Source organism: Alligator mississippiensis, chromosome 4 (assembly GCF_030867095.1).
Source record: "Alligator mississippiensis isolate rAllMis1 chromosome 4, rAllMis1, whole genome shotgun sequence".
NCBI classification, from domain to species: Eukaryota; Metazoa; Chordata; order Crocodylia; family Alligatoridae; genus Alligator; species Alligator mississippiensis.
In genome coordinates, this window is record NC_081827.1 from 161,696,258 (window position 1) to 161,723,184 (window position 26,927).

The 26,927-nt window shown below is 48.8% G+C and overlaps 1 protein-coding gene across 1 annotated transcript in view; it reads left to right on the forward strand.

Annotated features, from left to right (window-relative positions):
- The window catches only part of C1QL1 (complement C1q like 1), a 43,020-nt gene extending 27,081 nt beyond the window's left edge, over positions 1-15,939 (forward strand). The window contains exon 2 of the mRNA XM_006278583.4: positions 14,407-15,939. Coding sequence (XP_006278645.3) covers positions 14,407-14,586 — 180 coding nt within the window. The 3' untranslated portion in view covers positions 14,587-15,939. The remainder of the gene's footprint in view (positions 1-14,406) is intronic.
- Positions 15,940-26,927: the final 10,988 nt, after the last annotated feature.

Consider the following 26,927-nt stretch of genomic DNA (forward strand, 5'->3'; position numbering starts at 1 on the left):
TTGTCTTTAGGTTTCAGAGCAAACATCAATGGGGCTAGCTTGAGCCCTTCACACCTGGGCAGAGCTCTAGTACCAGGCTGACACAGACTCTGGCAGCTGCCACTGGGTTGATCACACACTGTCCTTTGCACCCCAAAGGCTTGCAGCCTATTTTTAGAGGAAGAGCTCTGACTGCAGAGCACAGCTTCTTAGCATATGCAGGGTGAGGGAGTGCATGAGCCCCTGGTCATGAACAACAAATCTCCTTTTAAAAACCTTCTTACCAGAGACAAAAGAGCCTGGAAGCTGCAAGCGTAGGCTGAAGCTATATGTGCCAGTCACATGGCAGCAGCACATATGGTGCAGAAGGCTTCCATGGTGCTGAGACTACATTGCCCAGTGTCAGCACATTTTGGGCTGGGCAGCAGGAAAGGAGGCAAATGCACCTTAACCCTGGTTTTCACCTTCATTTTCACCCCACCACTATAGACCACACTGCTTGGCAAAGCAGTTTCAAGTACCGTTATGAAAGGCATCTGGAGCCACATCCCCAGCTGATGTAAATCAGAGCAGCTCCAGGAAAATCAAGGGTAGCTTCACAGGTTTATGTTACCTGAGGTTCTTGGACCCTCCTCCTGTTTTACAGCAGTTCATCTCCACTGAAATCAGCAGCTGTGTTGCAGGTGTGACCTGGGGAGGTCCTAGCATTAGCAGACTATAAGGGAGGCCCTGAGTCATCAAGCCTGCTCCCCAGCAATGACGTAGTATAATCCTGTTCATCAAGCCCTGTTTCAAAGCCACTTTGGTTTCTGGCCCGATGACTCCTACTGCAAGGCTGCTCCACAGTCTCCTATTCTGGGGTTAAAGACTTTCTCAAGTTATGCCTGGACCATTTATGCCCATTGGCTCCAGCTGCCACAGACTGGTACAGCTCCAGAGCTCGTCTGGCATCCATAGCACTATACCTGTTAGTACCAGTCCAGCCTTACTACCTTAGTCTCTTTTCCCAGTAGTCTGGGCTCCCTGGTAGTCCTGGGAGTGCAAAGCAGCAGTCAATCCAATTTCAGCTTCTGGTGACCCTGATGACATTACACCAGTTTTCAACAGCTGAGGATCTAGCCCAGAAGTTATTTCAGAAGCCAGCTCACAGCTTCTGGATGAAATCAAACAAAGGCCCAGTCATGGAAGGGAGGTCTGTACAGCAGACTGCAGGGTGATCCAGGGATTTGCCCTAAAGCAGCTAGACTACTTCCAGGACCCAGGCAGCATTTCTGCAGCTAACATGGACACCTGTATACTGTATTGCAGCCTACCTGAAAGGCAGTGGTGGCTGGATGGCTACTAGTGAGCCTAGCCAGTTTTGGTCAGATACATTTGCAAATCCAGCTCTTTACAGGCGCAGTACATCACAGGCATGTTTGGCCTTGAGCTCTTGTGTAAGTTTGGCCCCAGCTATGGGCACACGCGGAACCTGTGACAGTCTGACCCACAGGATATGATTCTCCTTCCCTTATGCACACTGTAGCAAGTGCAATTACAAGATTGCAAAGATCAGCATTTTAGAAATCTATGTAACCACCACATGGGCTGTAGCCTGGAACACCCCACCTGCATTTTATTGAAATACTTAGCCTCCTTCTTCCTCCCCCACCACCATTCTGCCTCAGTATTGAGTCATTGGGCCTTGAAGTGGCATGTGCCTTGGTGGACCAGGTGGTGTTACACTGAATGGTCAGCAACTTGCTCCTCCCAGCCATTGGTGTCGATACCTCCATGCTTAAGGGCGACCTTGAGTAAGTCTTTGTGCCATTTCCTTTGGCTGCCCTTTAAGTGTTGGCCAACAGAGAGCTGGGAGAAGAGCAGGCGAGGGAGGTGGTTCTCGGACATCCAGACGCAGTAGCCCATCCATCGGAGTTGATTTCTCAAGAGCAAGGCTTTGATGCTGATGGACACAGCTTCAAGGAGGAAACTCACACTGGTCAAGTGATCCTCCCATTTGATCCCCAGGATTCAACCCAAGCACTGCTGGTGAAAGCTCTCAAGGGTCTTAATGTGGTATCGGTAGGCAATCCAGGCTTCACTGCAATAGAGGAACATGTTCAGCACAACTGCCTTATAAACCAGGACCTTTGTCGAAGAGCTCTATTTTTAAAGACATGTTGTTGCAGCTTGAAGAAGGCAGCACTGGTACAGTTGACCCAGTGCTGGACTTCTTCATCAGTGGTAGCCCCTTGAGAGAGGTGGCTGCCGAGATACGGAAAGTGCTCCGCGTACTCCAGAGCTTCCCTGTCCATGTAGATAGCATGAGGGATGTTCAGCTGGCCTGGGGAAGGTTGGTGGAGAACCTTCATCTTGGCAACACTCAAGGACAGGCCAAGTCTCTTATACAAAGCATTGAAGAGATCTAGGGTCACTTGCACAACCTGTGCAGTGTGAGCCATCACACAGCAATCATCTGCAAACTGAAGGTTGTGGATATCCTTGGTGGTAAGTTTTGTTTTTGCCCAGAAGTGCCCAAGATTGAAAACCTTCCCATCCAGTCAATACTGGATACTGACGCCGGATGGTAAATCATCTTGACTGAGGTAGATGATGACAGTCAGGTAGATGGTGAACAGGGTGGGGGTGAACACGCAACCTTGTTTGACCCTGGTCCAGATGAGGAACCCAAAATTAATATCACTCAGTAAAAATACACAGGAGCTAATACACATAGTGCTGCAGTCCAGATAAGATTTAAGGCTGGGAAAGGCAGGTGATACTTCCCCCTGGTGAAGTTTGGCCCTGCAAATGGAAATGGCATCCCTGACTCTCCCATTAAGTCTGCATAGGCTTCTTGAAGGCAGTGTTGTGATCTGTCAGGCAGCAAGTGGGTGAAAGTCCACAGGCTTTGTTCTCCTAGCTCATCTGGGCATTTGTGAAAAGTTCAAATTACAGGTTAAGTACAGACTGTCAAAAAGGCCAAGGCTGAATAGATTCAGTCTTTGCAGGTTAATTTAAGCTGCGTAGATTGAACCAATAAGCAAGTGAACAGACATTCACTTTTGATTGCAGGAATGCAGCCACATGCTCACAGTGGCCCAGGCCAGAAGCCAGGGGGTAGACAGCTTGGGCGAAGGCTAGCTCACCCACCCTGCAAGGGTAGGGGAGGCTTGCAAGGGAGGTCCAAAACATCCTGGGAGGCTGGGGGACTGTGCATTAACTTGAATCTAAAGAGCACCTGGGACAGAAGTTCAATACACTGATTTATCCTAAATCAGTTAAATGGCCTTTGGCTGTTTTGAAAATGGTTTACATGCGCTGAACTTCAGTTGTTACAGATTTAAACTGATTTTCGATCACTTACATAGGTTTATGTGTAACTTCTGTCCCCAGCCACAATGGACAAAGAAAGGGCAGGGAAGCAGATCTGTAGAGTAGCAGTGACTTTCCCAAGGAAGGATAACCAGAGGCAGGACCAGGGTATGAACCTCACTCCCAATTTCACACTGATCAGCACCAGTACTGCATCACACCCACTCCAAAGACTTCAAGAGTCATTCAGGATGTGGAGATAGGAGGGCATCACCAGCTCAGAGGGTAGCATAAGCATATCTCTACCAGTGACTTCCCAGCACAAAAGAGGTAGTGCAAGTAGCAGTCATACAGGCACTTAGGTTTGGGTTCAATCCCTGTGGGTATGCCAAGTGGAGCACAAGTGGAGCACAAGTGATAGAGTGAAGATTAGCACTGTGTCTGTGGCAAATCTTTCTTTTTTTAACTTGTACATTCCTTGACTTTCCCTTCTGCAAAATGGTGAATGGGAGAGGGGAACAAAAGCCTTTGTCCAAGAAGGTGTCTGCAAACCTGATCATACAGAACTGGAACCATTGTTCTAACTATCAACCAATTGTGCCGCACTCCTGTGATGGGAGGCAATGTATCGTAAGTAGCAAGTGCTCACCGTAACAGCAAACCTCAGGTTGCCCACGCGCATTCTTCGCTAATTAAAAGCAAATGTTCTCACAAGGAATAGGCAGTGTTTTCAGTGTGAACTTTAATCTCAGTAAAATACTTTGAAATTAGAGATAATCATTTGCAGGTTCAGATTAAAATATTTGCACAGCTTTTACCCTGAAATATGTCAAGGCTTGTGCAGCTCCAATCAGCCTGAGTGGGTGGTTTCAGCAAGCTCTCCCCTGACACACATGCATCCCCATGTCCATCACTGAGACTGGCTTCAGTGGAATTGCTCTAGATTTCTCACAGAGACATGAGAGAAGAATCAGGACCTTTTAGTTTTACAGAATGTTTCCATTATTTTTGCTCTGAAACCAAATCAAGACTGCCACAAACTATTTTATTCTAGTCCCCAGCTTTTGAGATTCCCACCAGCTCTTGTTATGAATGTCTGCATCTACAATTCTCCAAAATATGTTTTAGCCCAAATTATGTTTGCCTTGTGCATATGCAAACCGATTCAGCTGGTGATTTCAACTGGCTCATGATTCTTATACTCCCAACTTGTACAGGAAAAAAACAAGTCTATAATTCTCTTATGCAAACTCTATTAACAATGTTTAAGGTAAGGTAGCCACACCGAAGTGCTGATACATGTAGGGCTGTCAGCAGTGCCTGGAGTTGAGGTTGCCTAATGTTTTCCATTATAAGGACTTGTTTTCACGAGTTGATAACTATATCAAACATTAACCATTTGGGCTGGAATTTCTCATGCTGGGAGCCAGCCTCAGGATGGATTTGGTTGCAGGGGGGTTTTGGGAAACTTAAAAAAAAAATGGTTCAACTCTTTCTAAAAGCAAGGCAAGGGTAGAGGGTCATTGTTTGCCTCTGTTAAAAATTTAGCCATGTCATTGATAAGTACTGGGACCTCCACACTCAGGATTAGGACCCTGACATTTGGAGTCAATGAGCAGCTCCTTGCCACAGTTGTGAAAATCTGCCCAAATTTAGTCATGTTATAAAGCCTCTGAAATTGCCATTCATATAAACTCAGGTGGGGGGGGGGGGTGTTACAATTTAGTAGCTGCTTTTCTGAAGATTGTTTCTGTAGGGAGCACACTCCAGCCTAGGATGCACGGACTAAGCAGGACCTGTCCTACAAATGCCATATGGTGCTGGGTACTAGATCTAAGGGCATGGAGCTCTCAGTGCAATCCTCAGCTGGTACCCAGGAAGAAGGAAGTTTCCAAATGGAATGCAGGAGAGCAAGAAGCACAGGAAACAGGGATGGGACAGAAACAGAAAGGACAGGGACAGAAGCAAGAGGGTCTATAACCAATAAAGAAAGTTACCTTCCCAAGCCTAGGATACAACTTGGGGTTCCTGGTTTCTGCATTCCTCAGCTGTCAGCAAATCTCTGTGGAACCTGCTGATGAAGTGGGAAGTCCCTCTAGTGAGCAGTGCACCTAAAAGCTAACAGTCCACTTTAAATTACTTAGCTTGAAAGCAGTTGGCCTCTGGGACCAGGGCTAGGGACAGACATTACACATAAACAAGGTGAAGTGATCAGAAACTGGTTTAAACCTGTAACAGAACAGATTTTCAGTGCACATAAACCAGCTTGAAAACGGCTGAAACCAGTTTCAGATAAATCTGGTTGAATGTAGCATCAGACTTAACTGATTTCGGTCAAACTGGTTCATGCAATGTCTGTCCCAGACCCTTTCATGGTTTAAGCTAAACTAGATTCCCCCAGCATCCCAGCATGCTCTCTGGGCTGGGCAAGGCTCTCTGCTCCAAAGCAGAGCTGGCTCCTCCCCTCTGCTCCCTGGCTAGAGCTCAGCAGAGACTGCAGGCATCTGCCTGGCTTCCCCCTGTTCCCCACCCTCTCCTCACCACTCCCTGCTAAGCCGGGATACCCTGTCCCCTCTGCCTTACACAGATACCTCTCAGCATTAGCTAGCAGACCATATGCTGGCTAGGTCCATGCTGTGGCAGATGGGACAAAGCCAGAATCAACAGGGAGCTGGTAGTGTCCCACTGTTGTTTTCTTAATGGGGTGATAAACACTGTGTTATCAGTTCCCTGCTGGGCTGGTCAGAAGAGTGGGGGAACCCCTCCCTAATCAGAGGTCCTGCAGGGATCTGGCCATACCCCCTCTCTGCTCAGCAGTGTAGAAGGGAAGGGAGGGCTGTTCTAGGGCCCCCCAGCTTCTAGCCTGAGCCACTGCAGACATGTGCCTGCATTTCTGAGATGTCTGTACAGTTACAAACTGCTTCAGCCTACCCAGGTTAAACTGACCTGCAAAAATTGAATCAATTCAGGCTCAGACTTTTTGAATGTCTGTCCCTAGCCTAAAGATCCCAGCCGTTCTGAAGGCCCAGGTTTGGATCAGTCTGCACCCACAGGGTAGAATTGCTTTCCTCTGTTTGCCTGAAAAATGTTTGCTCACTTTTTTTCCTCTGATTGCCATCCTGCCCTCTGGGCAAGGCAGGGTATTGTGGAAAAGAGAGTAGCAACATAGGAGCAGGGGAGTGTTCCTCATCAGTGCAGAGGAGAACCAGGATCTCATGCAAAATGAACAGGATGAATTTAAGGGCTGCAGTAATAGAAATGAGATTTAATTCAGTAATAGCATATGCAGGGCCTTGTACGTGGGAACTGATAATACAAGGTGCTGCTGTAGGTTAGAAGCTCATCATATGGAAGTAGCTTTAGAAGAGCAAGAATGAGGGGACAGGTACTCTGCTCTCTTGCTGTGGTACGCTGTAGGTTTTGGGAATAATTGTACTTAACATGACACATTTGTCATGGAGACCTAGGGCTGCCTCCCATTTTCATGTCATCAGCAGCTTTCATTGGCACACTCCTAGATGTTGAGCCAACATTAATGGTAAAAATATTTCAAAGGTCAGTCAAAAAAATAGCAAGCTTTCATGCTACATTTTATTGTAGCCCCTTGGCATTGACCATTGAGATGCATTTCTAAGCAGACCCCTTGCTTGTGGATATACTGCTGCCAACATCCCATGCAGGTGATTTTTCCAGTCAACAAGAAAGAGCTAGGCTGTGCTGGACACAATGTGCGCACTGCCTCTTGCACCTCATCATTGGGTTTGAATTGTCTTCCTCCCAGGACTTCCATCAGAATACCTCACTTGGAGCAAAGTCAGGGTTGCATAGGGGATGCAGAAGCAGCTCAAAGCAAGTTTTCAATAGTTTCCACAGTCCTGTGAGCAAGTATTGTCAGGAGGAGCAATACTCCTTTCCTCAGCATTCCACATTGCCTGATCCGAATGGCTAGCTTCAGATTATTGACTGAATCTGTCAGGGATTACATTGCTAGTTATATTTACTGCACAGCCATCACAGATGCCCTGTTGTTTTTGACGGATCATCATAAATAAAATGAGCCGCAAGACTGATCCCTGATAAACTCCACAAATAGCCTCCCTCCAGCCTAACTTTTCCTTTCAACATCACCCTTTAGCCATTTCCTCACCAATTTTACAATTCTTGCATAATATCATCTCCATTTTATCTAATAATTTTTCACATGGCACCACTCCAACTTCTGTTCCAGAATCCAGATAGATTAACCACTTTCCTGTCTAGAAAATCACTTATCAGACAAAGATATCTAGTTAGTCTGGCAGGATCTACCTTTGTTAAAGTCCATATTGCATTTTCATCCCATTCTCTACTAATTATTCTTTCCTTCATAATTTATTCTAAAGCCTTCCACATGATTGATGTCAGGCTAACAGGTCTGTAGTTGCTCAGATCACTTTCTTTTCTTAAATACAGGCTCTGCACCTGCTGTTCTCCAGTGAGATGAGACCATCTGACTTGATTTTTTACAAATCCTTCCTACTGGACCCAAAGTTTCATATGCCAGCTCCTACAGAGTTCAGTGCTGGAAATGATGTGACCCACTAACCCAGATGCATTAAGTTCTTGGAGTCTTGTTGGGGTAATTTCTGGCTTTTACCCTCATTCCCATTAGCCATCCTGCCTTTATCCCCACAATCAAAATCCTCCTCCTTATTGAAACTAAAGCTCCTTACTCATATCCTTTTGGTCCATGTCTATTTTATCTTTAATCTCTGCCCTGACTTTGCTGAGTAGTAGCCCAACTTCTTTTTTTCTGATTCATTTATTTATGTGGATGAAGAACCTGGAACCATAGAATCATAGGGAATTAACAGATCAGGTCCAACTCCTTGTATGAATGCAAGAAGACTATTCCTAAACCATCCTTGTCCAATGCTTACCCAGCATTTTGTTTTAACATCCTTTGCAAGGTCTAATTCAGCCTGGCTTCTGCATTTCTCACTGTATTCCTACACATCCTGACCTCAAAGACATAGCAGTCCATGCTGAGCTGTCTTTTTTTCCCATTCTTTGTAGGGTCCCTGCTTATACCTAATATTTTTTCTGAGGTGGTTATTCATCTAGATAGGTCTGGGGCCCTTCCTTACAAACTTTCTCCCCCTGATTGGGCTGCAAATTCCATATTGTTTTTAAATATTTAACTGAAAGAAATGGCAGACCTCTTCCACACTCAAGTCTCTGAGGTCCTCCATCCAGTTGACTTTACTAACTAGCTCCCAGGTTACTAACACTTGCTGTTTTGGAAAGGAGAGCCTGTCTTACAGACCTACTTTCATCTGTCCTTCCATTTAATTTAAACAGGATCAGCTCATGGTCACTTGATCCAAGGTTGAATTTGTGCAACCAGCTCATCTACAAAGTTCTCATTACTTTCCAAAACCAGGTCTAAAATAGCCTCATCTCTTGTTGGTTCATTGATTATTTGGGGAAGAAATCTGTCAGGTAACACATCCAGGACTATCTAAGCCCTACTATTATTAGTATCATGTGCTTTCCAATCTATAACTGGCAAGTTAGTCTCCCATAATGAGACAAATCCCAATGGTATTTATCTTGCTAATAATATTACAGTGATTTCTGACCATCTCCAAATCCAGCCCTGGAGATTGATGGCACACTCCCTACACTCCCAGTAGGGCACCTTCAGGGGTGGACCCGGGTGGGGGGGAAGGGGAGGGGAACGATGTAGTAGTGCAGTTGCACCCCCTCTTTGATTCTTGGTCCATCCAAAGTTTAAAGCCAACTGCCTGGTAGTGGCAGAAGCCTTTCTATTTAGGCAACAGTGAGGGAGTCAATTGACTTCAGGGTTTGTTATAATAATCTACTTGATTCCTTCTAAACTCTTCATTCTATAGATGTTAACGACCCTCTTTCTTTTTTTAATGGTTCTGCCTCTCAAGCTATCCTTACTTTTGCATTCTGCTGTCTGTTAGCTACTCCAAGTAACTCCTATTTCACAGCCCTATAGACTGTTCTGTAACTCTAGTTTGAAACATTAACTCAAGTGTGGAAAGGTTAACTTAGCTGACATTAGCTCAAGTGTGGCAATAACTTTCAGTGAAGCACTGGATGAACTGTCAAGAAGTTCAAGAAGGCCAGATTTTGTTCTGTGAATCGGAAAAAGATGTACATTTAACTATAATGACTACAGGACTAGCAAAACAACATCTTTTGATTATTTTTGCTTAGGTTTGCCCAAGTTACTGTATGATATAGCAAATAAATGCACATTCCAATAAAGCTTTTTTCCCCTTCAATCTTAAATTGAATAACATCACTCTAGCCCCATAGCTTATTAGTGAAGCTTCTAGTTTCTTTGTAACTGGAGAAAAATGTCTGTTGTGTTATATGTGATGATGCACCACACCATCTGCACTTACATTTTCAAAATCATAGATCCACCCATAGGAATCTTTCATCATCCTTCTCCTTGTCTATCCCTTCTTAGTTTTTAAGTCTCTCACAGTGTCGCTCTCCACCTCTTGACTTATTTCTATCTTTCCTGCACTGCCCATGCACCCTTTCATTCCTGCGTTTCACTCATGACATCGTGTAATCCAGACTGTCATAATGCGGCTGTGCAAGGGGCTCCATGAAGGTTGTATAGACAGCTTGAAATCTGGCATCTCCAAATTTTTAATGCTTGGCTTTGCAACCTGCCTGCCCTTTTTGATATAATTTTTGGACATCATGCAATAACAATTGAACTGCTCGCAAAGGTTAGAGCTTCACTAAAACTCTGTCTTGCCATCCTGGAATAGGAAAAGGTGAAGAGAACCAGGTTCCCAAGGCTCAGGGCCAGGCTGCCTGGTGCTATGCAGCCATGCTTAGTCCTGGGTTGCCAGGAGAGTTTCCTGGTCTGGGTTTCCGGTGTACCAGGCTCCTATATTTTGGCACCTAAATAATGACCAGCCACTCCTTATAAGTGCTTTCTACAGACAAGGAAGTACCTTCTGAATTGAGGGCCCCTTGGCAAAGCCTTCCCTGAGGTATTGTATAGAATAAAAACATAACATAAGACCTGCCATTGGGTTAGACAATAGGTCCATCTTGCCCAGTATCTGGTGTCACACAGTGACAGAGAGTGGATGCTGAAAGGGTGAGTGAACTGGGCTTTTTTCCACTGTTACCGTCTCACTTACAGCCTCCAGCATTTAGCCCTAGGCGCTTGTACACATGACAGTCGTCACGATGTACATGTGATGAAAATACAATTTGTGTGGCTTAATGGTGCTACACATTATACGTGTGCCAGTTTTGTGGAGTTTAGATGAGTTTGCATCTTTGCAAACTAAACTACATCCGGATATAGTTTAGTTTGCAATGATAAGTAGCAGTTGTTAGCTCGCCATTGGCCACAGAGAGGCAGACAGGCTCTGCAGACATAAAAAAAAAGATTGGGCCCCTCACCACTTCTACTTTCAGCAGGTGCTTTAAAGTTTCTGAAGGCAGAAGCGGTGATGGCTCCGATCCTTTTTAGTTTTTTTTCGTTTTTTGGTGGAGCCTACTCGCCTCTCCTACAGCCAGGGGGCAACCTGCTGGCAGGCGAAGTGACCCCTGAGCTGCAGGCAGCCTCGGTCTTTCCCTCCGCAGTGGCAGCACGCCCCAGGGCTCCCCAGGTGGGCTGCCCCAGCTCAGAGGCAGCACACAGCCTGATCAAACTGTTCCCCGAGCCTGCCCACTGAAAGCTGGCCAGGCGCTGCTCCCCAGGTGGGCTCGGGGAGCAGTTGGATCGGGCTGGGTGCTGCCTTCAAGCTGGGGCAGCACCCAGCCTGCTAGTAGCCTGCCCGGGCAGACCCAGGGGGCACCACCACCATGGAGGGAAGGACCAGGGGCCCCTCACAACTCAGGGGCTGCTCACCCCCTCCTCCCCCCCGGCCGAGGGCAGGCTCCATCTCCATCAACAACAACAAAAAAGGATCAGGCCCCTCACCTTAACATGACAGAAAAATTGAAATGGTGGGTTTCAGTTAAAAACCCACCATTTCAATTTAGGGGGCATAGAATAAAACCATGAGGACTAAACCCCTGTCATGTGTAAACGTGCCCCCTGACTCCCATGCCCAATACCTACTGATGCACCTTTCCTTCAAGAATTTGTCCAATCCCTGGATTTTCTCTCCACTGCCTCAGCCTGTCTGAACATGGCTATGGCAAAGGCAGAGCTGGCCTCTCAGCCTCCTGTCTGTAGTGGCCAATATTTGTCCTTTTCCTCATCATTCCCTTCCCAAAGGATTTCTTAACACTGAAAGGTTCCCTGAAGACATGGTCTGGCAAAAGCCGTGGCCTGAATGCCGCCCTGGTTAGAATTAAAATGAGTCAGGAGATGTTCCTTCCTCAGAGCAGAATATAGGCAGGCAGGCTGTGTAGAACCTCAAGCTACTGGCACCTGGGCCAGCTGTGATCTTGTCTTTGGTCTGGTGGCCAAGATCTCTCACTGTACTGCAAGCTCTACTGGGTCAAAGCTGACAGTCCTTCTGAGAGGCAGGCAGGCTTCATCACCTTCCTTTTAGGGCTGGGAAAGCAAAGATAACAGGCAAGAGGTGACTTCTCTACAGTTACACAATATGTCACTGTAGTGTTAGGAATGCAGCCCAGAATCCCTGATGTTCACCCCCTCCCTTGGCCTGTAAGCTCATACTTTCTTTCTGTGCATCTGCAAGCAGAAAGTATAAAGGGTTGATCTGAACTACACAAGTGGCGTGTGGGTATGTGCGTGTATGTGCATAGACTCTCAGAGCTGTGTCCTTGCCCCCCAGCCTCTGCAGGTAGTTGCACTGCAGTGACCTGGATATGCAGTGCAGTCTTCCTATGCCTACTATATACCTGAAGGTTCCCGTGGTCGCCAGTCCGCAAGGATGTGTAAGGCTGGAATCTTCCCCAACTTGTGCATTGACCTCCCTGGGGTGGTGAGAAGAGGTTGTCTGCACTCTCTCCTGCTTCCCCCCATGCATTCTTGCTAGCTGGAGCAAGAGTTCATTCTAAGGTGGAAGTAGCACTTGGGAAGGTGCAAAAAGCCCCAAGGGGCTTGTTTGTCCTTCTCTGATCACTTTTATGTCTTGAATTTAGAGCAGCTGTTGCTGTAGGGAGTTTAAAAACCACAGCCTTTATGACAGGGTGTAGTCCTGTAAGGCATTTTGCTATCGCAAGTGCAGCTGGCAGGACTACAGGGGCCACCACTCCATATAGAAGGGCTCGACATATTGCTGCTCATCTGCATCCAGGAGTCCCTAGAAAGTAAACTTAGGTAGGGGGAGGGGGGGAGGCTGTTAGGTGAAATGATGCTCTCTCTCTACAGCCAATATGGGTCTGTTCCCTGCACCCAGGGCCCTCTGTACTCAAAGCACAGGAACACCAAACTATGACAAGCATCACTGTGTCTGTGACAGCTGCTTCTGCTTTTCACAGCAGCATCACTGTACTCTATTGCCATGGGACCTTCTTCATCCCTGCTCAAGGATAGGTTTGTAAGAGGGAAGGTAATTGAACAACAGCCTGCCTGTGGGCAGCTGTGAATTCTCCATCACTTGGCTCTTATAAGCCAAGGCAGAGCCTCTTTTTCTGAAACAGGTGCCCTAGAGTGGTAGGGGTCAAGCTTTTTTGGCAGGCATGCCACAAATAATCCCTAGCCCCTTGCCAAGTGCCATTCTGATCTTTCATAGAATCATAGAAAATTAGGGTTGGATAAGACCTCAGAAGGGCATCTAGTCCAACCCCCTGCTCAAAGCAGGACCATCCCCAACTATGTCATCCAAGTCCCTTTCCTCGACCCAATTTGCTGCTCTGCTTTCTGCTCCCTGCCCTATCTGCCAGTGTTTTGCCTGTCTCCTTTTTGATCTACCATATGCCACATGCAGAGGCTGTCCATGCCACTTGTGACACTTTGGCCAGAGGTTGGCCACCCCTGCCTTAAAACAACCACATATTTGAGGCAGGGTGCAGGAGAAACTGAATGAAGGTCCCTGGCCTGCACTTGGCCCCAGCTGAGAAGGGAAAATATGTGCCTATAAACCTCTGTGGTTTCCCTTACTTCATGCCCACCCACCTGGAGTTGAAACCACAGGACCAGAGTACATAACATGGGGAGAGTGTGGACAGGACCCAGTGGGTGTTAAGCTGGGAAGGAATCTGGGCTATATTCCATGATGAGCTTAACACAAGACAGGGAATGTGGGCTTCCCCTGACAGCTTCTCTTGGAAGTCAAATCCCACCATGTCCATATGAGTGACCCCTGGACTTTCCCCCCTACCCCCGCATATGGAGTCATTATGGGCAGAGTGAGCTCCAAGCCTGGTGGAGTCACCCACCTGTAAGCAGGGGCGACTATTGTAATGGGTGCACGGGTTTTAAATGTGTTTTAAGGTACTATGCTGTGTATATATATAAATATATATATATATCACTATATATATATAACTATATATATATTTCCAAAAAAACAAAACAACATAAAACCTGTTAGCCTGCTGTTGCACGTGCTGAGTGGCTGTTTCTGCCACCATGCTGCACAGCAGGGGCTGCTGCCCCTTACAAATTCAGGATGCTGTGGGGCATCAAATGAGTTCTGTTTTGCTCCTCTCATGAGATCAGTTGCACTTGCATTACCGAGTTCTGCACTTGTCTTTCCTGCTTTATGAAACCATGCAAATCCTGGGGCAAGGTGATGGCAGCATTTGCTAAATGCCTGAGAATAAAAGAGCAAATGGAATGTGGTGGCATGTGTCACCAGTGCCCCCTAATGAGCTGCTGCACACAGCAGGAGCTCCCTCATGTAGGAGACCAAGCCCAAGGACAGGTTCTGTCCCGTGCCCCTATACACAGCCTTGGCTGTACATGGAAGGCAAAGGCTGTGGGGGGTGAATATGTTGCAAAATGCCAAGAGACAATTGTCCTGCTGCAAATGCAGGCCTAATGCAAGTGACTCAATGTTGCCCGCTTGCAGAAGCCTGGAGCCAGGGATGGATCAGGAGGATGTGGTACTATGGGGTTCCCAGGTCTTAGACAACTTTAGGCAGCCTGGTTAAAGGGAGTTGTTTTGGTCCCAATTGCTGCCTCTTGGGGAATAGTAATGACTGTGTTCTCCTTCCCCCCAGGTGCGGGCCAGCGCCATTGCCCAGGATGCTGACCAGAACTATGACTATGCCAGCAACAGTGTCATCCTGCACCTGGATGCCGGTGATGAGGTCTTCATCAAACTGGATGGGGGCAAAGCTCATGGGGGCAACAACAATAAATACAGCACCTTCTCGGGCTTTATCATCTACTCGGACTGAGAGCAGCGCCACACACACAAGCCTTGCCTCACTCACCTCGGCTCTGCCCACACCACAAGGACTGTGAAGGACCCTGGCATGGGGCCCCTGCCCTGGAGAGATCTAGGGAAGGATCCCAAGCCACTGGCAAGGGGTGTAATCTCACCCTTCCCCTCCTAGCCCCAGCACCCACCTGCTCTTCTCCCCCGCATCCCATGCAAGCGCAGAGTCCATGCTTGCACTCATTCAGGGGGAGGAGGGTGATAAGAAAAGGCTGAGAGTGCTGAGCCAGGGCAGAACTGGGGGTGTGGTCCCTGCAGTACCCCCTCCTACTGCCCAAAGTGAAACCCTGCCCTGTAACTTGGCTGTGAAACCTGCCTAGCACTAGGATGGTCCCCTGGCACCCCTCTGCCACTGAGTACCTGTGCTTTCCAGTTCTCCCACTCCATACCATTGAGATCTCATCCCCAGCTCAGTGCACTCTTTTCTCCTGCTTGATACCAGTGGGGTCCTCTGCCTCATCTGTGCCAATGCCCTCCCTTCCCCTATTCAGTGCACATGGCTTGACCCTCCTTGCGCTGCCTGGCTCCTCTCCTGGGTGAATGGGTATCCACCTTTGCTTCCTGGTAACATCAGCTTGCTCTGCTATGTGTGATCCCAGCTGAGCCCCATGCCAGGCACTGAGAGCCTGCTTGGCTCCTAGCTCAGAGGGAAGGCAGGCACAGCAGCTGGCAGAAGCTACAGCAGGGTCAGGATGTCTTCAAAAGCCTGCAGGCCCTTGCGTCTCCTTGGTTTGGTTGCTGGGTCCAGGCCACCCTTTTCCCTGTCCTGACTAGCAGGGGGAGTACAGGAGCCCCTGGCCTTGCATGTACATATGTACAGGATGTGTGTATATTTATACAGATGCCTCTTCTGGGGAGTGCTGTGTGGCAATGGGACCCCCCCCCCCCCAAGCACCAAGTGGCACCTGTTTGCGCTCTGCCCTCCTGCTCCTTGTGGTCCCAGTGACAGGCCCCAGCTGTGCTGCTCCTCCCTGTCTCGTCCAGTGCTGGGGGTACTTTGCTGGGGGTGGGGTAGGGAATTGATTTTCTTATCAATATAAGAGCAAATCCATGGTAAATAAGAGCTGTGACCTCTCCTGAGTCTGGTCTCTTCTTACTTCTACTACTCTGGTTGTTCTTTCCTCAGGAGAGCAGGTGAAGGGAGGTGGGAAGGGGTGATTCCAGGCATGGCCTTTCCAGAACCTACCCTGGAGTGAGGATCAAAGCAGTGACTGTCCATCCATCCTTCTGTCCATCCATCCATCCATCTATCCACCACGCCGCATCCGGGGCAAGTCCCATCGCAACACACTGCATGGGCTCAGAGCTTGAATGAAAGGAATAACCAAGCTAATAAATAAACCCACCCCACCATGTACTAAGCTTGTACATTTGCTTTGGGTAGGGTTGGCACCCTGGGGAAGGGATGCTGGAGGGGTGGGTCCCAGGTCCACAGCTGGGGATGAGTACAGTATCAATGCTCAGGAAGGGTTAGCAATGGGACCCTTTGCAGTCATTTGGGTGGCTTGGAAGATGCAGAGGCTGGGAGACACTGCTAACTCATCAACAGTCAAGCCTTGGGAGCTAATGGCCACAGTGTCCCATGGTCAGAACCCCAGGGCAGAGGGTATGCCTGGGAGCCTGCTCCCATAGTAGCCAAGGGAGGTACATCATGATTCAGGAGCACAGAATCAGTACCTTCTAGAATGGAGGGCCATGGTGGGAGGCACAGCTGTGTAAGTTTGTTCATCCAGAGTACCAGGTTACAGACCTGGGATATCAGCTCAGTCACCGCCACTGACCCCCTGATGCTAAGACATAAAATGGGTCTCTGCTGGTTTCAGCCACTCTTTTTAGTCACAATGGGAGAAAGAAAACTGAGGCTGTTCCCTTTTTAAAGCTGGAGCTTGGGAGAGAGCACAAGCCAGTGGAGGGCTGTGGCTTCAGGAGTGTGGATTCCAGGAGTGGCTGTGCAGAAGGGTCAGGCTGCAGCACCTGGTGCAGAAAGCAGCACTCCCACAGCATTGACCTGCTCCTCCTCAGCTCCAGCTCTCTGTCTGAAAGCTCCACAGTGGATGTTCAGCACTGTCTGTCACAGGAGCAGGAAAATGCCGCTGGCTGGGATCCAGAGGTGTTTTAATAGGGCAAGAAATGAAAATGAGGCCACCGAGTCAAGGAGTTCAGCTCCCTGGTGAGCATCAATGCCTGAATCTCAGAAGGAAAGAGACTGTGATCTTTTGCCTGTTGAGCACTGGCCCAGTGGAGATCAATGGGGGCAGCACCATAGTAGCTGTTCACACCAACTGAGGAGTGACCATCTGCAGTAAGGTGGTGCATTTTGATGCCATTCTCTGAGGACAGATATTCATGCCATGGAACCAACCACCACAGATATAGCCCATGCTGGGAGCCTTGGGGGAGAGGCCTACAAATGTATAAGCCCCAAAGCATGTTGACAGACATGACCATTTGTCACATGATCAGCCACTGAAGGTGCTTTACTGCTGTGCAGTGACAGAAGTACGTGGCTGCAGAGCATTTATAAAATGCTCAATTACACAGCATTCTGAACCCTCATGAGGGTTCAGATGAAGGCACCCCAAAGCAGCGTGCCTTCGTTAATGTCTGTCAGCATGTGCCGAGAGCAGGGCTGGGCTGTGTCAGCGCTGCTTCCAGCAGTGTCTTCAGAATGGGAGGGGGAGAAGGGAGGGATGTGAGTTCAGTCTGGGGTTTGCCCAACCAGTGCTGGAGGGTGGCATGGGAGGATTGGAAAGGTGGAAGGTCTCCAATGCACCCACCTTCCCTTCTCCAGAGCAAGCTGGGGAAACCCCAAAACAGACCTCCCTCAAGGAGGTCCCCCAGTCCCATCCTGAGACAGCACCAGGAGTTTGGAGAGGTGGGTAGGGCTAGGGTCAGATGCTGTAAACATGCAGCCTCTGTCCCCAGATCAGCTCCAAGTGGAGCTTGATCACCTACCATTCTGATTCAACAGTGAATGTCTGTTGGGTTGGGAAGGTCAGTTTAACTCATGGCACTTTCTGTAAAGCACCATGAGTTAGACTGGGGAGCTGTACATCTGTCAATGCAGTTTGCACTCCTCTTGTTCACCTCTAGGTGACTGCCCAGCAGGGGGCGCTCACAATAATGCCATGACAATGGGCAGTCCAGCTAGATGTTATCTGGGTGGGATACAAGCCAACCTAAGGCAGGAGGTAAATATGCCCATCACTGAAGTTGCCAGTCTCAGTCATCAGACCAAGGACTGAGCACTCACTCTGGTATCATACCTACCACTCTGACAGTCCAGGGACCTGACTAATCTTCCAGATGAGGACAAATGCCCTGTTCCCCTGCTGTGGCTGAGCACCTGCTCTGTGGCTGAACAGAAGGTCCTATCTCACCTGAGGAGGGAATGGGAAGGCATTATCTGTGCCAGCATTAGCCATGGCACTTCTGAAAGAGGAAATGGCATGACACTGGAGTTCAGTATTCTGGACCTTCCTCCAAGCCCCACTGCTTCAGCCCTTTATCACAAGGTATGATTCTTTCTATCTGAATTCTACCATCATCTGCCTCACTAGGTTCTAGTGGGCAGTCTCTTCCAGATGGTTGCGCCCCCCCTGCTCAGTTTATTGGTCTGTCGTGTGGGGGTGGGAGAGTGTCTCCTGTGCGATTGTTTCAGAGGCAGCTGCTCCACAAAGCAGTAAGGACTCTGCCTCCTTCAGTGAAATGACCCATTGAACTAGTCCCAAAATTGGCTGCCCCCCACACCCAATGTTTCCACAGTGCCAGCATTCTCCTGGCAGGCCTTGGTAAGTATACTCAACTGAAGAACTTTGATGGTGGGAGAGCCCTCTACTCTGCCCTCACCAAAGTCATACTACCCCCACCAAGTGGAATGAGGCTTTAGCCACTGCTCAGCAGCCACTTAACATGAAGATACTCTCACATCTTCAGCCAGCCAGTGCATCCCATTCTGCGGCTGGTGTCTTCTTGGAATGCACCATGCTCTCAAGGGACCCAGCTGCTGAATGAAGCTGAATAGAGCTGCCACCACCATGTAGTAGCTCCAGTAGCTCTCGTAGCTTGACAGGGACACCTGCTGTCTGAATTTCTGGCGGCAGATGCAGCTTAGTGTAGACATAGCCTCGCTGTCTGGGGAAGCCACTCCTGCTTGACCCTGAGCCCTTCCTGAAGCTGGAAACCTACACCAGCCCTTTCTCACAAAGATGTGGTGGTGATGACAACACATTCCTCACACCCTTTAATCCCACAGCTAAGAGATTCAAGCACCTACCCAGGACATGGGAGACCTACTTGCCATGCCCTTCTCTGCCTGGGAGTGTGTAATTGGGCACTTCCTGTCCTGATATGGGCACTTTCAGTCCCTCCTGTTGAAGCTGCTTTACTTTGCATGGAAAAGTTGAAGATCCATTGGCCCAGTGAGACGGAGAGAGACTGCTGGACTCTACAACTGAGTGATGTGTACCCTCATCTGAGGAGTAGGAAGACATTGTTTCCAGGCCTGTACCAATGGAGGGTCAGATATTTTATACTAAGTAGTCGCTGAAGCAGAACTCAGAACCCATCCTCCCAGGGGTGTGCTCTAACTATGCCATTAGAGCAGTGGTTTTCAACATTTTTGACCCTATAGCCCACCTGCAAAGGGAACCACACAAACTCCTCTCAGCAGACCTAATTAGCCCATACACTGAGCCTTGCAGAGGTGACTCGCTTCCTGTTCAGGAAGCAAGAGCAGCCCAGCATTGCAGCACAGTGCAGGCTGGTGCCACAGAAACATTCAGGGGACAGATCAGCTCCTATATACTGCAGACCCAGCCACAATACTACCACAGCTCTCTGCCAGGGGTGGGTCCAGAATTTGGCAAAGGGGGGTGCAGGAGCAGGCACCCGTGGTGCAGGGGTGGTTGCACCACCTCCCCCAGTCTGATTCCCCTCCTTGTCCCCTGCCCCACTGCCCCAGATGTGGCAGACCATGACTGGAGCCTCTGGAGACTTTTTTTAAAGCCCTCAAAGCAACTAAGAACCTCCCTGTCCCCATCCTTAACAGAAGAACATCCCTTTCCCTCCCCTTCCCTTCCTTGCCTTCCTGCTGCTACTGCTTTCCCAGGTATCCCAGGGTGGGAGAAGCTTCAGAGCCCCTCCTGCCCACTCCAGTCAGGCTAGGAGGCAGCTGGCTCAGCCAGGACAGAGGCAGTGGTAGCAGTGGAGATGGGTGTAAGGAGGGTTTCACCACCCTGCCTCATCCCTGCAGGAGCAAGCACAGGAAGAGGGAACCCACCTTCCCATTGCCTCTGCTGCTGTCACTGTTCCCAAGTAAGCCCACCCCTGTGCAGCCTGGCTGGCACTCAGGACTGCTTTGAAGCTTTTCCAGCCCCTGGACAATTGAGAAAGCAGTAGCAGCAGATGGGAGACAGGGGAAAGAGAAGCAGAGGGGATGTGCCTCTGAGCAGCTGGTAGGGAAGGGGAGGGAAGCTAAGGGGAGAGAGGTGATGTACCTCAGAGCGGAAAGGGAAAGGAGGGGATTTTTACATGCTCTGCGGAGTTTAGACGAAAAAGGGGGGTGCAGCTGCACAACTGCACCCCCTCTGTATCTGACCCTGCTCTCGCAGACCAGCATTGGGTACCACTCAGCTAGTCAGCCAGGCTCACTCTCTCTCTCTCTCTCTCTCTCTCTCTCTCTCTCTCTGGCCCAATGAATATTTAATCATTCCGTTTTGTAAGGTGTCATGCTAGAAGCCCATCCTCAACAGACTTCCCATGGCTCAGTCAGGCTACTCAGCAAGAGGAAGGGCTGAGTGGATCCTGCTGGAACGTCTACCACTGACTCCAGAAAAGGGAGGCTTCTTATCCTGTTATCCATCCCTTACTGTAAAGTGGGTAAGGGGTTAGATGCATGCTCTGGAACAAAGTCTGAGACCATCCAAAGCTGTAGTTAAAGAAGCCCCCACCTTCAGGGGCTCCTTATTTCTTGATGTGCTCCCACGCATGAGATTGTAAGGTTTCTCTCCCACCCTGTCCCCTACCCTTTTGGTCACTGTCTTGTCTTACTCTGGGCAGCTTCTTCCTGACCCTTTCCCAGCCCAACACCCTTTCCCATCACAGCTCCACCAGACTTTCTATTGTTCCTGAGCAACAAGAGCAAATGCCATGCCTGGTACTCCAGGGAAGGAAGCATCCAAGGGAAGCCAGGAGAGCAAGCTTCAATCTGGCCTGCATATCCTTGCTATCTTAAACCAGACATGCGTGAAGCAGGCTATTCCCCAGCTGAGACAATTAATCCATTGCTCCAGTAGGAGATGCCTCCCTGTGGACCACAGCTCATTCGCTCAGTATCATACTAATCCTTGAGGATTTATTATGCCGGGTGCCTGCAAAAACTGGGCTAAGAGGTGGTCCCAGATAAGTCAATGACTTCCCATGTTACCAACAAAACTGACTCTGAAGCCAGCTTCAGTCATTCATGAGCAGCTGTGTTATATTCAGTGGCTATGAGCTGCCCGTTAGCTGATAGCCCAGCTTCTGAGACACCAAATCCTCACGCCACCAGCTGGGCTCAGCTTTATGCTTGTGTTCACCCATATAACTGTCAAGCCTTTGTTTTTGAGTTATGCCCTTCAAATTCCCAAGGGCTCTGCTGCAGAGTCCCACTGGGATTGAATACAGTCAAGATCTCTTTCTCTTTTCTTTTGGTTTTTTTCATCTTAAAAGTCATGTGAGGCTGGAAACACAGAACTGCCCTTGGTGGGTAGGAGCAGATCAGCAGTAGCTCTCTCTCTCCCCAAGGCTTGGGTGTACCCTGACCCTTCACACAAGAGCAGTGAGCCCTGTGTGCCTCCTTGCTGACATTTTATGGACATTGCTCCTGTTATAGGCAGAGCTGGGAGCTCTGCCTATAATGATGGGTAATGCCAGAAACTTCCCATCGTGAGACCCTGTTCCCAGTTGCTTATAACTTTGCCAAACATTAACTGCTCATGCTGAACACCTGCCTTGCATTATTTTTTCTAGAAAATGTCATCCAGAAGAATTCAGAAGTTATCAAGAGTGAGCCTAGGAAAACTGGGTTGTTTTCTAACAATGAAAGCCTTTTGGTGAGTTTTTCCAGTGTCCTCAGGCAGGCAAGGTTCTTTGGCCAGATGTGATATCTTTTATTAGACCAACTAAAAAGTTGGAAAAAAGTTATTTTCAAGCTTTCTGACACAAACACCTTTCACCAGGCATAGGGAGACTCTGCTGATGTAATGTGTTCTCCAAGGTAGAAAAGAAGCACATTTAAAAACAAGCATGTCTGGGATGTTAGATGTTAGGCAGGTTGTAATGTGTCATAAATCCAATGTCTATATTAAGTCCATGATTTTTTTTGTATCCAGTAGATTATGATGTGAAGCCTGTAGGCTCATCTATGAAAGGTGTGTTGTAAGTTCCCTTTGAGGATTGGAAGTGACAGGTCAGAGGGGAGTGATTGTCCTGTGAGAAGTGTGCACCCACAGGTAGTTGGGTCTTCTTGTCTTTGATAGATTTTCAGTGCGTCTTCATTCTGGTGTGCAGTTGTTGTTTGGTTTCTCCTACATATTTTCCATCAGGGCATTTGTCGCACTGGATGAGATATATTACATTTCTGGAGGTGCAGGTGTAAAATCCAGGAATGGTGGCAGTTCTGTTGTGGGGTGTAGTTATTGTGGGACTGGTGGAGATGTGTTGGCAGGTTTTATTTTTCTTGTCCTAGCATAGTCTAGATCCATTTGGTGTGGTTTGGGTCATTGGACAGTTGCTTCTGGTGCTGAGTTTAGCAAGGTTCAATGCTTATATAAAGGCTAGGATTGGTGATTCTGTAAAGATTTATTTAAGAAATGGGTCTTTTTCTAGTACGGGTTGCAATTGTTTGAGGATTTTCCATATAGGTTCCAGGGAAGGATGGTATGTCATAACTAATGGTGTGTGTTTCATGGGGATTTTCTTTTTGTACTGCAGCAATTCTTTGCAAGGTATCTGGGTGGCTCTTTCAAAAGTGCAATCTATCTCTCTGGAGGAGTGTCCTTGTTGCGTGAAAGCCCATTTGAATTTTGTGAGGTGACCTCATCCTTTGGAGCAAGGACTTAGAATTTGGAAGGTCCTGGCCTGAGGGCCAGGGAGGTAACTTTTGTGTATGAAAATCAGATCAGCTGGGCAAAGAGACTGTGACAAGGATCCAGGGGAGGCAAAGGCACTAAGAGTAGATGAAAATTTTGAGAGGGAGCCACTGGCAATGATCAGAGAGACAAGTGCAACAGGAGTTCAAGATGGAAGAGTGGGAGGGACCTGGGAGCTGGGGAGGGAACTGTGATTGGAAAAAGAAAAAGAAACTTGAGTAGGAGGTATTGGAAGGGACTGAGAGTAAGAAAGACTAGGACTGGGAGCAGGGTGCCTAGAACTGGGATGAGGAGTCTGGAGGGGTGACTCTGAGACTGGGTTCAGAAGCTTGAGAAGTGAAGATGAGGCCTTACTAGGTGAGAAGAATGGAATTAGAACAAGGAGCCAGTGGAGGCTTAGAGGCAGGACTGGGATAGGGATAGGTTAGAGAAGAAGTGATCAAGCTAATGGGGGAATAGGCAGAAGACTGTGCATTAGAGCACAGACCCCCTTCCAGATTCTAGACCAAGGTCCCTGAGCCTCATCATGCCTCCACTGTCAGCAGATACCTGTGAAATGCCCTAGCAACATGTTCTGTACCCCTTGAGTCTTGGTCTTCACAGAGGATGACAGCCAACTACTGTCACCAAGACAGACTGTCTTGGTACTGGTGGCAGAGGTCTGTGAGCTCTAGTCACAACTCTAGAGGTTCTGATTCACCAGCTGAGCCATGTGCAGGCCCATACAATGCCACAGGATGGAATATGGGGGCTTGAGTTTGAGCGTTTAAAGTCTGGGAGACTGCCCACAAAAACTCCATTAAATAATAGTACAGTAGTAAGGTCACCAAGCCAAGCCCTTGTAGGACAGGGATTGCCAAAAATCAAGGCTGTCTGTGCAGCCTCAACCCTGCTTCCATGTGTGTAGGCATCAGGAGACACTGGGCACCTCTACACATGCTCCTATGGCACTGTTGTTACTATGCCATCATTTAGTACCTTTTGGAAGTACTAAATGATGGTGCAGTAACAGCTGATACTGCACCATGTGTGCAGCGCATGGTTCTTTTTAGTTGCTATGTTGCTGTAGCAATGTGCTCTACTGAGGGAGCGCATCACTATGGTGACATAGCTGTGGTTTTTGCCCGCGGATGCTACATCACCCTAGCACGTTGCTATGATGACTTAGCATCACATGTAGACGTGCCCAGTATATACTGGTCATTACAGGGGCACTCTTTTCCCCAAAACCTTGAACAGTGTATAGGATGGACAGTGCTCACTGATGACTTCTCTATAGTGCTCATGAGTTAAGTATCTGATGATTCAAAAAGCATTAATGAGGGGTGGGTTCTTGGATAACAGTTAGGGCCATAGCCCCTTAGCAAATGCCATGCAGGGGAAGAAAGATCATCACCCCTCTACACAGATGGGGAATCAGCTTACCTCATGTCACAGAGAGACTCAGTCACAGGAACAAAACCACAGTCTCCATCCTGCTAGCCCTGTGCCCTCTCCCAAATTAAAGTGGCCCTGCCAGAGCTGATTTCCACAGCTCTTGTCAGTCAAGCCAAACAGCCTAGAAGATACAGGGAAGAATGAGCCAAGCTACTGCTACAGCCAGTGAAGGAGCATCCAGTGAGAGACCAGGCCTCATGGGCCAGGTCTGGCCAAAGTAAGATGTGCAGCCATGAACAGCTGTCGTGTTCAAGGACCACCCAACAGATTGTGAAAGGGAGTACACACTCTTAGCCAGTTATGCAGGTAGGGAACTGGTGTGAAGAGACTTGCCCCGGTCACAGACAGAGTTACCAGCAGAGCCAGGAGTCCTGACTCCCAATCCACACACCTACCCCAAGCCAGGAAGAGACCCCAGAAGATCTGACCCCCTGTTCTATTAAGGCTGTAGAGCCAGGACAGGTGCTTGTAATTCCTGAGAGCCAGCCAGAATATCACTGGCTCAGGCACCTGCACAACAGCCTGGATACTCACAGGGAAAAGACATCCCTGTGCTGCAGCTCCCTCCCTATGAAGTCGGTGGTCTCTCTGCCAGCAGTCCCAAGAGGGAGATCTAGATCATCTCCTCCATGAAGTCATGCCAGCTGGCATGGTGCAGAGAAAAGGCAAAGACTGGATTTACCCTTAGCACCACTTGTCCAATTCTAAACTGACCAGACAGCCAGGCTAAGTCATCTCTCATCAGGTGCTCAGGACACTTCACAAGCATGTGTCAGACTAGCTAGGAGTCACCATGGAGGGAGAGCAGAGAATGGAAATCAGCACTCCTGGGTTCTCTCCAGAGCTCTGGAGAGCACTGTATTCAAGAGGCTGGACCTGGGAACTAGGAGTCAGAAGATGCTGCCTCTGTGATGTCTGTCTCCATGAAGGATGGCCTCACGAAGATGATTGTCAGCCAGCACATGTGCCATCCATTCAACCCAGATGCGCTGTCCACATCTCCTGCAGCAGGGAGTTTTAGAGGTTGCAAAGGGATTTTCCTTCTGATTGACTTCCTTCAAACCTGTGTTCTCCCTCTGGAGAAAGGAACAGGGCTCAGGCATTGGGCCTGTGTCAGGTCAGATTCAGATTTCTGTCTCCAAAAGGGAGAGTGGAGCAGGGCATTGCTCCTGGGAGTATATGAATTGCTCATACCTGCCCTTACCCCTTTCCCCACTATGAAGGGGAGCCCTTGGAGAAGAGCATTCCCAGATTTCTCAGACCCAATTAACTGGAGAAGATAAAGTAATAAGTAAATAAATCCTGGAACTGGGACTCATTACTGTAGTGCCAGGGCTTGGGAGCACCAGTGAATTGTGATGTCAGCTGTAAAACATGATGAGAAGGCGGTAATTAATGCCTGGCTTGCCTCCAGCCAGCTCTGCTGAGCCTTTAACCTTTGGGCTGTGCTTGAGTGAAACACAGGGAGACTGATGTTTGGGGGGTGGAGAAAACCTGCTCTGCCTCCAGCTGGGGCTTTGGGGCAGGGGGAGCCCAGCACACAGCATTAAGGGCAGGGTACAGGTAAGCAACAACTCATTAAATAGGCTGCCATGTATGTCAGAAAGCCTGGTCTGGATCCTGGCATTGTCCCACAAAGAAAGCCCAAGGCCGAGGGTCAGGGGAGGGAGTGACCCACCCCAGCTCTCTGAGCTCTCAGCCCAGCGAGTCATTTGGTATCCATATCCTGGCTTCCATTTGTCTGTCTGCCCCATAGGGAGGCAGATATGCACCCCACTTTGAAAAGTGTCTAGAGTTTGACAGCCAGCAAATGTGGGTTATGGATACTGTGGTGTGGCACAGAGTGGGCTCTGGGTTCCTGTGCTCAATTTGTAGCTCTGCCCCAGACCCTTATTGTGGCCCTGTTCAAGTCATGCAAAACTAACGCTTTGTGTGGCAGGACCCTAGGGATACAGCGTGGTGTGGGTCCAGCCCTCTTGGGCATGCAACTATTCTCCAAGACTCTTAGCCAAAAAAAACACTGGAACAGGATGGGTGGTTGTTGAAGCCATCTTCCTATCCACTCCCTTCTGATCCAGCCTGTGTGCATTGAACAGCTCAGTTTCACTCCTGGTCCACCATGCATGCCATAAGCCACCAAGCTCTGGGCTCCCTGGCTGCCAGCCCCAGCACAGAGGCAAGGTGCAAACTTCCCTCCCTACTGGTGCTGCTCTCATCAGGCCAGGCTTGGATCAGCAGGCAGGATCAGGAGCCAGGAGATCTGGCTTCTAGTCCTCACTCTCCTGACCTGTAACAAGGTGCTGTCCCACCCTCTGTAATACACTTTGTGTGTCTAGCTTGGGGCAGGGCCTGTCTGTGTAGCGCCCAGCATGCCAGGGCCCTGCTGATGGTTGGCACAGTCATATATATAGTACCAGTGAGTTGTAGTCTGGGAGCCCATGCTGCCGTGGCCCATGCAGGAGCCTACAAGGCTGTCAATCCAACAACCTTCACCAGCACTAAGCTCACTTGAAGAGGAAGACGTTTTCTCCTTTCCTAAAAAGCCTCCTCCGCACCTGCCTGGTGCTGTCAGCAATGGCTCACATCACAGCTTGTGATACCCTAATCACTTCCCCAGCAGTCAGCTGGGTTGTCACAAACGCTGGGCTGTGAACGGATTAAGGAAAGAATCAGACACAAGAAGGGATGATTCTCTCTCTTTCTCCAAGTCTAGCAGTAGCTGGGAGTGTAA